At 44.2% G+C, this 11595-nt stretch overlaps 1 protein-coding gene across 3 annotated transcripts in view; it reads left to right on the plus strand.

The window, feature by feature from the left end:
• Positions 1-11580, plus strand: part of ralgps2 (Ral GEF with PH domain and SH3 binding motif 2) — an 80306-nt gene extending 68726 nt beyond the window's left edge. For 2 of the 3 annotated variants that reach the window (XM_034229798.1, XM_034229799.1), the window contains exons 10-21: positions 2485-2622; positions 3263-3353; positions 3503-3570; positions 3667-3811; positions 5058-5209; positions 5308-5362; positions 5918-5995; positions 6933-7038; positions 7855-7947; positions 8796-8901; positions 9070-9161; positions 11464-11580. In XM_034229798.1, coding sequence (XP_034085689.1) covers positions 2485-2622; positions 3263-3353; positions 3503-3570; positions 3667-3811; positions 5058-5209; positions 5308-5362; positions 5918-5995; positions 6933-7038; positions 7855-7947; positions 8796-8901; positions 9070-9161; positions 11464-11493 — 1154 coding nt within the window. In that variant the 3' untranslated portion in view covers positions 11494-11580. The remainder of the gene's footprint in view (positions 1-2484; positions 2623-3262; positions 3354-3502; positions 3571-3666; positions 3812-5057; positions 5210-5307; positions 5363-5917; positions 5996-6932; positions 7039-7854; positions 7948-8795; positions 8902-9069; positions 9162-11463) is intronic. The other variant, XM_034229800.1, reaches the window with a different exon arrangement.
• The last annotated feature ends 15 nt before the right edge of the window (positions 11581-11595 follow it).

Raw genomic sequence — 11595 nt, forward strand, 5'->3', positions numbered from 1 at the left:
GAGGGGAGGAGAAGGGGGATGTGGGAGTTTGAGATTGCCTTTTTTCTTCCCCTCTCAATTTTTTTTGTAGCCAAGCCCACCTCTGATGTCACTCTGATGGAAAAAAGAGAATAACAGAGCTGCCTCATTAAGTTGCCATCCTTAACTATAACCATCTTGGTTCTAATATATTTTTAAAAAGTGTGTTGAGTGAAAGGAAATGAGACCAGCTTGAAGTGTTTGTGCCGAGTGTGGGGCACAGGTAAACTGCTTTGACCGTTTTTCTTTAATGATTCCCCTCTTTCTCTTTGCTTTTCCCTTTCTGAGTGGGAAGAGCGGATTGTAATGCTGCCGAGGTTTTTGAGCAACTTCCTGTAGCGCTCTTATGAGAGCAGGAGAAAAAGGAAGGCAGATAAAGACAATTTGTTATTGGTCAAAATCCTTGATCCGGGTGCAGTTAAGTGTGTCTGGTCCTTATCAGTGCTGCCATTTACTTTAATGTGTTCAGCTTAGTGAGACATGAGGCGCATTCACACTGCGGGTACTTTCCCCACAAAGGTTCATGTGAACTTAGTTCATGTGAACTAAGTACAGATCGCGTTCACACTGGAAAAAGTCCCTGGGGGTGGATTAGGCAAATGAAGCCGCTGACGTCACTTGTTCTTCTTCTGCTTTGGGTTTACTGGCAGGCCGCAAACCACTTCACGGCGTATACTGCCGCCCAAAGTCCCGGCCGGAAGTCCCCGGAGTTGGGGACTGGCTTCAGTAGAAGCTACTGGGACACCCAGCAGCTTCTACTGAAGCCTTCCGAGTAAATCGCCAGAACGCCTTCACCTCCTCATCTCCACCGCTCCCATGTTTTATTTTGTGTTGCCATAAGTTAGTCTCTCTGCGTTTCTGCGCTGGGCTAATGCTAATGCTAATAATGCTAATGCGAGGATAATAAAATGGCGGCTTCACAAAACTTTTTGGGAGTTTTACGGGGCGTGGTTTGCAATCCGCCCAGCCAATCAGAAATATAGCTCTTTTCTCACAAGAGAGCCGCACGAAAGAGCAGGGACTTTCGTGGGGGTAAAAAGGTTCACATGAACTAATTTTAGTACCTGCTCTTTTTGGTGTGAACGCGATAAAAGAGTTCACATGAACTAAATTCACATGAACCTTTGTGGGAAAAGTACCGCAGTGTGAATGCGCCTATGGACACATATTTGAAAGATCTTGTAGGTTACTAGCTTAAAAAAGCAGATAGAGGACGACGTTTTCTTTCACATTGTGATCACATTTCGCACATCTTCCCCTTTAGGTTTCTAATTAGATTTTTGTACACGATTTACCACATGTGAACACACCTTAACAACTGGTCCTCTGAGCACGCAGCTGTGTTTGTCTGTGTGCGTGTATGTGTTCCAGTCAGTATGGATTTGTGCATGACTAACTGCTGTTACCCTTGACATGCTCTCAAAAGTGCAGCTCCAGTGGCTAAGCCTTCAGGATTCCTCCTCTTCTCCACATCTGTCACTTCCCCCTTTTCAGCTCTGTCTCTGAAACTCTTGTAAACGGCTTCTTCTGCTCTCAAATTCTCATTCTCTCTTTGATTCTAATCAGGTGGTGTTGTGTTTGAGTGTGTGTGGTATCCTGAAGACAAGCTTTGGCCCTTTTTTATCTGCTGCGTCTGCAGTTCTGTTGTTGTTTATTTGCACATCTGTGTTTAGGCTCTGCGTTCACAATGTTGTAAATGCCTGTGTATGTGCGCACATCTGTGAGTTTAACAACACTTTCCGAGGGAGTGTTGGTGTTGTGTAGTCTACTGTGAGATAACTCTTCTTACATCTGCAGTCAAAACGGTGGTGTGTGAAAGAAACATTTAGCATGAGAGAGAGAGGAGGAAAATAGCACCATCAGTTCACTTCTGAAGCTTGTTAATCTCTGCTTTCAGAGCGTTGGGAAGGCGCTCCTGGGTTTGTCTCTCAGTGTTAATATTTATGTAATGAGAGGCTAAGAATCTCAGCTCTGCTACAAGTCTGCCATAAAGAGGCAAGAAGAAAGGGAAGAGGGGAAAAGAGGGATGGTCATGAGTTGGAAAGGCTGAAGAGAAGATCAATCATCCACTCAAGGCAATACTTTAGATCCATGGAGAACAAAAAAATCCATGCAAAAAGAAAAGCTGTGAAGAGTTGTTGTGAGTTTTCAAACAAGCAATCTGTGCTTACCAGCTGGTGTTCATTCCTAGAAATCCACAGCTGCAAGGCATCGTGAATCCAGGAAAATGTGTCCCGGTGTCCATCCTTGTTTGTGTTTGTGTTTACTTTATAATGAGCCAGGGCTTCTGTGTTCAGGGAGGAAAATCCTTGTCTCCCAATGGTGTTTCAAATAACACCCTTAACAGATGGACGCTGTCCTTGGCTTGCACAGGGGCACTTGACTCTCCAAAATATGTGAGGAAAGCTGTGTGTTTCTCCTGGTTTGATTTAACATCTAGCATCTTTTTATGCTGCTTCATTTCAGGGATGTACCTGTCCGATCTGACATATGTAGACTCAGCATATCCCTCCACGGGAAGCATACTGGAGAATGAACAGAGATCAAACCTGATGAACAACATCCTCAGAATCCTATCGGACCTGCAGAGATCCGTTACCTACGGTAGGTTTTACACCGCCACGATCACTGGATGGTAATGTGCAAAAACTAGAGAGCCCAGGTTTAGTGTGACAGCTCACCCCAGAATCAAAGATACATATTTTTTCTCTGAACCAAAGTAATATTTATAAATCTAGATTGTTTAGTCCGAGTTGCTGAGTGTTTGGTATATCCAGTGTAGAGATTTGGCCTTTTCTTGATTATAATTGAACTTGATTGCGCTCAGCTTGAGGTTCTCAAAGGGCCAAAATAACAGCAATGTCTCTTTCTAGAAATCATGACCCTGTTAGTCGTGAATAATCCACTGACTTTTTGTAAAAAACGTCATGTAGGAAGTATTTTCTTTCTACAGGACTATACGCCCTGACCAATTAAACCAATTAATATTCCTTGACATGCCTGCCTGTACCCCTCAAGCTTTTGTTTTGTGTGTTAGTAGAATAGTAAGCATTCAAGTGTTATTACATGGAGAAGGTCAAAAAGAGATTATAAAGGGAAAATAAATACTGTTGGTAAAACTTAGCAGTGCTCAGGATACAGGGGTAGTTTGAAGTAAAACTCTGTAATTATTTATACACTTTTACATCATGAACACATTCTGTATATGTATTTTAATGTTTTTCCATTTTCTCTCCTCTTACAGATGTACAACTGTTGACTCATGTACAGAAGTATCTGAACTCAGTCAGGTACATTGAAGAGCTGCAGAAGTTTGTAGAAGACGACAATTACAAGTAAGATCTCAGATGGACCACACTGTTGCCCATTAATCTCTAATTTGCTGTTTGCTGACTTTCACAGTTCTCATCTGTCTTTCCCTCTTATTTCCATAATCAATGAGGATGAATTCACTTTAATGGTTTCATCAATGTTTCTTATCTAGGTTGTCACAAAAGATTGAGCCTGGCACCAGCACACCACGAGCAAATGCCACCAAAGAGGATATTGTCGGTAAGTTTCTCGTAAATGAAGAATCAAATGAGTTTATCATCTCTTTTCTCTCTTTTCCTCACGGTAAATAAACTTGTCCTTCCCTCCCTCTTCTAGCTACAGGCCATGAAGCGTCAGCATCTCCTCTCTGCGGCCGTAAATGTACGATAGCAGCTGAAGGAACCAAAGTCCCAGCCACGCCGCCCTCCCCCAGGAACCTCCTGCCCTACGGACACAGGAAGTGCCACAGCCTGGGCTACAAGTCAGTTTTTATTTTAAGTTATTTTTAGGTTAAAAAATTGAAGTCATAATGCATCAATCATATAGTACAGCGGTTTTAAAAGTGTGAGGCACGCCTCCCCTGGGGGGCGCCAGAGAGCTTCAGGGGAGACGCAGCGTGAGACAAAAAATAATGAGAAAAAGATGAGTAAAGTGACACTTGCCCACTTTTGGCTGTCTGTGGAGACCGAGTTCCCCCACCTCGTCAAAAAGGTTGTAAAAGTGCTCATTCCCTTCACCTCCACCTACCTGTGTGAGTGCGGGGGTTTTCCGCATTGACTTTGATCAAAAGCAAGTGGCGGTCAAGGCTGCAGCCAGAGTATGATCTGCGTTTATTCCTGTGTGCATCAAAGATTTTTTTGTTGTTATTTCTAGGGCTTTGTCCTAAATATTTATTTTTGTTTTAAACTATGTTGAAAGATTAGTTTAATATCATTTTTAATTTTGCTATGACATTCTGAATGAAAGGCTGCGCGCAAGACTGGTTTTTTGCTGGGTTGAGTCGTGTGGGTTTTTAAGTGAGATGCGGCACAGCAGCCTGTCAGTTTACTCTTGCTAGGTTAGTTTGGCTATTATCATTTATATTTATCTGCAACAATGGATATCAAGTGGTTCATGAAAGGAATATGGCAACTCAGCGCCAGATGCAGGCACATTAGAAGAAATCAGTTACGTTACCAATGAGCTAGCAAGCCAGCCAGAGACAAGGGAGGCTGGCAATCAATTCTATTTTGAAGAGAAATTGACTCTCAAGCCGGCTCTCTCACAAACTCCTGCTCTGTGCACAAGCAGACCGCTGCACACGCTCTCTGCCTCGCTCTCTCTCTCTCCTTTCTCTCCATCGCTCCACCTCTCCACCCTGTGTGCGCTCCTCAAGTTTGCCTGCGTGCTTGCCCAAGTTGGCACAGCGTTACAAATGTGCCACAAAACATACCAATGGATGTAGCTTATAATAAGACCGTCAACAGCCTTGTGGCAACCTAAAACCCCTCTGTTTCCATAACAACAATTCACGAGAATAATAATAGCAATAATAATTGGGAGGGGGGGCACGGCTGTTCTTATATTCTCTGAGGGGAGGCTCACCTTCCCACACTTTGAAAACCCCTGCTATAGTAGATCATAACGAAAGATGATGCCCTGTAAACCACACAGATCCTACAAAAACAAGTTGTAAAGCATTAATATTTACTTCCTCCTTTTTTCTTCCGTGTTCTCTACCCACATAGTTTTATCCATAAGATGAATACAGTAGAGTTTAAAAGTGCTACGTTCCCCAACGCTGGGTCTCGCCACCTGTTGGACGATAGTGTGATGGAGAGCCACAGTCCCACCAGAGTACATGCAGAGAGCTCAACTCTCTCCAGTGGTATTTCACTTGGTAAGACAAACACGTATAAACCTTTTACCATGTTGCACGGTTTATATGTTCTGTGACATGTTACATAATTTTTGTGAATGATTTGTATCTGCACACAGGGAGCAGTGAGGGCTCTGAGCTCAGTGAAGAGGTTTCTTGGCCGGCTTTTGAGAGGTAAGGTTACAACGTCTGTGTGTGCAGTGTTTTTTCATCACATCCACATGTTCAGATCATAAAATACGCCCATCCCTGATGTGATTGTATAATTTTCCTTGCTCTGCCTTCAAGACACAGCTATGCAAAACGATCGTCAATAAAAACTCGCCGCGTGCTGTCTCGCTTTCAGCCTTGCAGCCAGGGCTTTCATGCCTCAACCCTCCACCGCTGCTCTCAGATGCTACTGCGGCAGCCTGAAAGTTTTAAAAACTAAACGGTTCAATCCCCTAAACAATAGTCCTTCTGTGCCAAATGTCTGGAGCCACACTCGCTATTTGAAGAATGATCTGGCTCTGAAAATCATTTGAACCGTCTTTCCAAATAAACATTTCTGAAAACTGTTGAATAAGCCTGTAAACACATATTCATCAATATCTCCTCTAACCAAATGACCGCCCCTCCATCCAGCCCTAACCCATGCATTCAAGGCAAAAAACAACAACAAAAGACCCTCATAGCCCTAACAGTGTCCCGTGCCCCCTATTCTATCCTGTCTTATCCTATTCTGAACAGGACTCGGTTCTATCACTCTCTGGGCCCAGTGACCCGTGTGGCCCGCATCACCTACAGAGGAGTCCTGAGGCCCAGCAGGTACACACATCCCGACCTGAACCAACCTGAGCTCAACCAAACCCTCTCTTATCTTCACTTCACGGCCCTCAGCCCCTGCTAGGGGCCGCTGTGTGCTGGTGCTTAGAGTGTGTAGTGGTGGGACACGTGTGAGTGAGTTGGTGAAATCATGAATCAGGTGGAGGGACAAGGATCTGTGCGGGTCATGATTTTACATCTTCTTGCTGCTTACCATCAATCTATAATCCATCTTTTGATTTCTTACATTTCTTGCACGTCTGCCTCACACACACACACACACACACACACACACACACACACACACACACACACACACACACACACACACACACACACACACACACTGAGAGCTTATGGTCAACCTGGACTTCTTCTTGTGATAAGTTTACAAGATATTTCACAGCCTGGAGCTCAAAATGAGTTTCCACAGTCACACGGAGCTCCATGTGTTACTGGACACAAACCATGACAACCTCATTCACCAGAGAGACAGGAACAGACTCTTCAGGATTATTAAAGCCAATTCTCATGGACGTTGCATATAAAAGTGTCCCATGTGGTTAGAGATGGGTCTCCCTCTGCCTCTGTTTCTATTTCCACCAGGCTTCACTGGGCTCCTGCACTGGGCTTCCTGCTCTGATCCTCCAGACGGACACAATCTGCACACCACCTTGCCTTCCTCTGCTCCTCTCTCTGCTCATAGCGTTAAGATTTATAGCTGTGAAATTCAGTTTTATGGAAACAACACAAAACAGTTGATGTAGGTTTAAAAATGTAGTTTCATGAAGCAGAGTTTAAGGTGGCTTTGCAGATTGTGTCTGCCTTTACTAGTAATTCATCTCTGATTTTGATCCAGTGTGAGTGCGTGCATGAAAACATGCATGTAGTATTTTGTGTGCCTGTGTGTAGCTTGTAACGTGTCTTTGTTCTGTTGTAGCTCAGCGGAGTCAGAGGAGCTTGCTGTTCACCTTTACCCCGGAGCAGTCACAGTGCAGGGGGTGTTGAGACGGAAGACTGTGCTCAAGGAGGGCAAGAAACCAACAGTGAGATCCCACACACACGTTCATACATGCATATACACATGTGTGCTGTGAATACACCTATACCTACGCACCTACTACACAGGAGCAGACGGGCAGGAAAAGCTGTCAGATAGGACCTCAGAGACTCTTTAACCTGCACAACATCTCTGTTTCTGCTCCTCACACACTCTGTACTGCTCCCTCTCTTTGAGCGTGCTGGATCTTACACCACTAATTTAGTTTGCTTTGTGTCTCATAAGCCATTTTTATATTTGCACTGAGATTATTCTGTTTTGACTGGAATCAAATCTGTAGCTCTTTACGCTGTTGAAACGACTTAAAACTGTCAAACGTATAGTTGATGATTTACGGCTCATTTTATGATGTCTAGATTTCAAATCTGGCTCTGGATTCGGGGACTATTCCTTTGCAGGTTCACTAAGTCTCTTTTTTATTTTTCAAATGCTTTTCTCTCATATCATGACTCCCCCCTATATTATTTTTGTAATAGTTTTTAAAGCTTTCAGTGTTTATGGAACAAGGTGTACTTTTGCACACCTATTCTCCGGTCATCCACCTAAGCATAGGCAATAAATAATGCTAGTTCTCTAAACCCTACAATCTTCCTCAGTGATTATTTACTGCCTTTTCCTATGTCGTCTTGTTTTCAGTCCCGGTAAAAGTTTTGTGAGTAAGTGATTCAGCACAGAACCATATTGAAATTCCCCAAAATAACATACAATACAGTTTAGTCTTTATAAGAATCTGATAGCACATTCAGTCCACCATACTGTTTACGTTTCATTGACTGACTTCACGTCCCTTTTGTACCTCCAGGTGGCGTCATGGACCAAATACTGGGTCGCTCTCTGTGGGACCCAGCTCTACTACTACACTGCCAAGTCCCTGAAGGCCACAGAAAGAAAACATGTAAGTATTCACACTAGAGCTGCAACGATTAGATGAATGCATGACAGTTTGACTTTTCCTGAAAATAATTATAATAAGTGGTTTTCAGCCTCTCAAATATGTATATTTCTTTCTCTCTTTTGTAGCCAAAAATCTGAATATTTTGGGTTTTGGACTGCTAAAACCCAACATTTTAGAGACCAAAAGATAATTATCACTTCATCTAGAAAATCATTGTGGAATTAATGAAAAATAATTCATCAGTTCCAGCCCTAATTCACACAAATCCATCCGTATGGCACATTCTTTCCATTCATTTCTGCAGGGGATAAAAAAAAAAAGTATTTGTAGAGGTGAGGACAATAACTAAACACTACTGCAGTTGTTAAGCGAGAGTCAATGTACCACATTTCCCCAAAACACACATGATAGCCATCACTTACTCATTGTAAAGAAAGTCAGATCTGGCTGTGTGTGTCAGTGTTTGGACTGCATCAGTTAAGCAGGAACATAAAGTGAAACTGAACAGAAGCTCAGAGGAGAGCATGGGAAAGAATGGATTCAGAACCGGACGTTAAGACCTGGAAGAGAACCTAAATGAGTGGTCTGGGAGGGGGTCTGGCACAGCGAGGGGACTGACACATGGTAGCACTCATTGAATAATGAAACCAATGACATCACTGCGGTCCTGCGTGTCACTCACAGGCTAATGAGAACCTCGTGGAGCGCACACGCAGGCTCACAGGCGAGATCCAGACGCTTCACTCACACCTGTGTTTTGTGTGATTTACCTAAGAACATGCTGTCTTCTTAAGTGATGTAAACAGTGTTCATGAGAGAAAAACAATGAATTGTGGGGGTTTTTTCAGTTCAAGTCGACGTCCAGTAAGAGCGTGTGTATCGTGGGTCTAATGGCCATGATGGCGGACGATCCAGAGCATCCTGATGTCTTCTTGCTGACAGACTCTGAGCATGGTGAGACACACATACACACACACTCCAGTTGCCGCTATCCTGCACTTTTCCACTGTGTGACTTTGTTTAAACTGTACCAAGCGGGCGAGTCAAAGTGAGGCTTCAGCCATCTTTCCAGGTTGAGACGAAAGTCCTGGCATCTCACACTGTTTTTTCTCCGTTGCCTAGGTAACACCTACAAGTACCAAGCAGGGAACCGAATGAACGCTTTGCTGTGGTTCAAACATCTGAGTGCTGCCTGTCAGAGCAACAGGCAACAGGTATGGAGACGCACACACAAATAAATACACTTAAACCACTTACTAAAAAGTATTAAAAACGTTTAAAATCACTTGAGTTGCAAACTAAACAGTCATTAATAGCCGACAAGTGGAAACAATCATACATAGTGATTTATTGACATTTCTGTCTCCCCTCATTCATTCATTCATTTTTATTTACACTGAACAAAAATATAAATGCAACACTTTTGTTTTTGCTCCCATTTTTCATGAGATGAACTCAAAGATCTAAAACATTTTCTATATACACAAAATAACCATTTCTCTCAAATATTGTTCACAAATCTGAAAAAATCTGTAATAGTAAGCACTTCTCCTTTGCCGAGATAATCCATCCCACCTCACAGGTGTGGCATATCAAGATGCTGATTAGACAGCATGATTATTGCACAGGTGTGCCTTAGGCTGGCCACAATAAAAGGCCACTCTGAAACGTGCAGTTTTGCTTTATTGGGGGGGTCCGAAAACCAGTCAGTATCTGGTGTGACCACCATTTGCCTCACGCAGTGCAACACATCTCCTTCGCATAGAGTTGATCAGGTTGTTGATTGTGGCCTGTGGAATGTTGGTCCACTCCTCTTCAATGGCTGTGCCAAGTTGCTGGATATTGGCAGGAACTGGAACACGCTGTCGTATACGCCAATCCAGAGCATCCCAAACATGCTCAATGGGTGACATGTCCGGTGAGTATGCTGGCCATGCAAGAACTGGGATGTTTTCAGCCTCCAGGAATTGTGTACAGATCCTTGCAACATGGGGCCGTGCATTATCATGCTGCAACATGAGGTGATGGTCGTGGATGAATGGCACAACAATGGGCCTCAGGATCTCGTCACGGTTCTCTGTGCATTCACAATGCCATCAATAAAATGTACCTGTGTTCGTCGTCCATAACATACGCCTGCCCATACCATAACCCCTCCACCACCATGGGCCACTCGATTCACAACATTGACATCAGAAAACCGCTCACCCACACGACGCCACACACGCTGTCTGCCATCTGCCCTGAACAGTGAAAACCGGGATTCATCCGTGAAGAGAACACCTCTCCAACGTGCCAGACGCCATCGAATGTGAGCATTTGCCCACTCAAGTCGGTTAGGACGACGAACCGGAGTCAGGTCGAGACCCCGATGAGGACGACGAGCATGCAGATGAGCTTCCCTGAGACGGTTTCTGACAGTTTGTGCAGAAATTCTTTGGTTATGCAAACCGATTGTTGCAGCAGCTATCCGAGTGGCTGGTCTCAGACGATCTTGGAGGTGAACATGCTGGATGTGGAGGTCCTGGGCTGGTGTGGTTACACGTGATCTGCGGTTGTGAGGCCGGTTGGATGTACTGCCAAATTCTCTGAAACGCCTTTGGAGATGGCTTATGGTAGAGAAATGAACATTCAATTCACGGGCAACAGCTCTGGTGGACATTCCTGCTGTCAGCATGCCAATTGCACGCTCCCTCAAAACTTGCGACATCTGTGGCATTGTGCTGTGTGATAAAACTGAACATTTTAGAGTGGCCTTTTATTGTGGCCAGCCTAACCCCCTGATCCCACCGGAAGCGTCTGCGCTGCGGCTGCGCTGCGGCTGCGCTGCGCCGCGCTGCGACCTCCTCCTGCGCGTTTCAAAACGTTGCGGAAGCGGAGCGTCGTGTGTGCAGCTTCGCAGTATTCCACCAGACCCGCTGCGCTGCGCCGCGTAAAAAATAGGATTCATCCTATCTTTTAGAAATTCCTTGCGGCGAGGAGCTTCTGGGACGCTTCGAGCCGCGGCGCAGCGGGTCTGGTGGAATAGCACCCATTGACTAGAGTGGCCGCGATCGCTAAAAACGCCGCAGCGCAGACGCTCCTGGTGGGATTAGGGGGTTAGGCACACCTGTGCAATAATCATGCTGTCTAATCAGCATCTTGATATGCCACACCTGTGAGGTGGGATGGATTATCTCGGCAAAGGAGAAGTGCTCACTATCACAGATCTTTTCAGATTTGTGAACAATATTTGAGATAAATGGTTATTTTGTGTATATAGAATTTTTTTTTTTAGATCTTTGAGTTCATCAAGAAAAATGGGAGCAAAAACAAAAGTGTTGCATTTATATTTTTGTTCAGTGTATTTACACAACCAAAATGTATCCCTCCATCTCAAGATTATATATTTGTTTACCTGTGTCCATCCCCCTCTTCCTATCTGTGTGTAATTCCTGTGTCTTTGTTGTTGCAAATCAAATAATAATAAAAAAACGTAAATTGCCTATATTTTTACCCACCTCGCCTTCTTCCCAGGTGCCAGCCAATCTGATGTCCTTCGAGTGACGGATCCTGAGGAGTGTGACTGAGCAAAGTGAGGGAAGGAGGAAGAAAGGAAGAGGAAGAGGAGGAGGAGGAAGAAGAAAAAAAAGAGGAGGAGGAGGAAGA

This window comes from Gymnodraco acuticeps, unplaced genomic scaffold, assembly GCF_902827175.1.
Source record: "Gymnodraco acuticeps unplaced genomic scaffold, fGymAcu1.1, whole genome shotgun sequence".
Taxonomy (NCBI): domain Eukaryota; kingdom Metazoa; phylum Chordata; class Actinopteri; order Perciformes; family Bathydraconidae; genus Gymnodraco; species Gymnodraco acuticeps.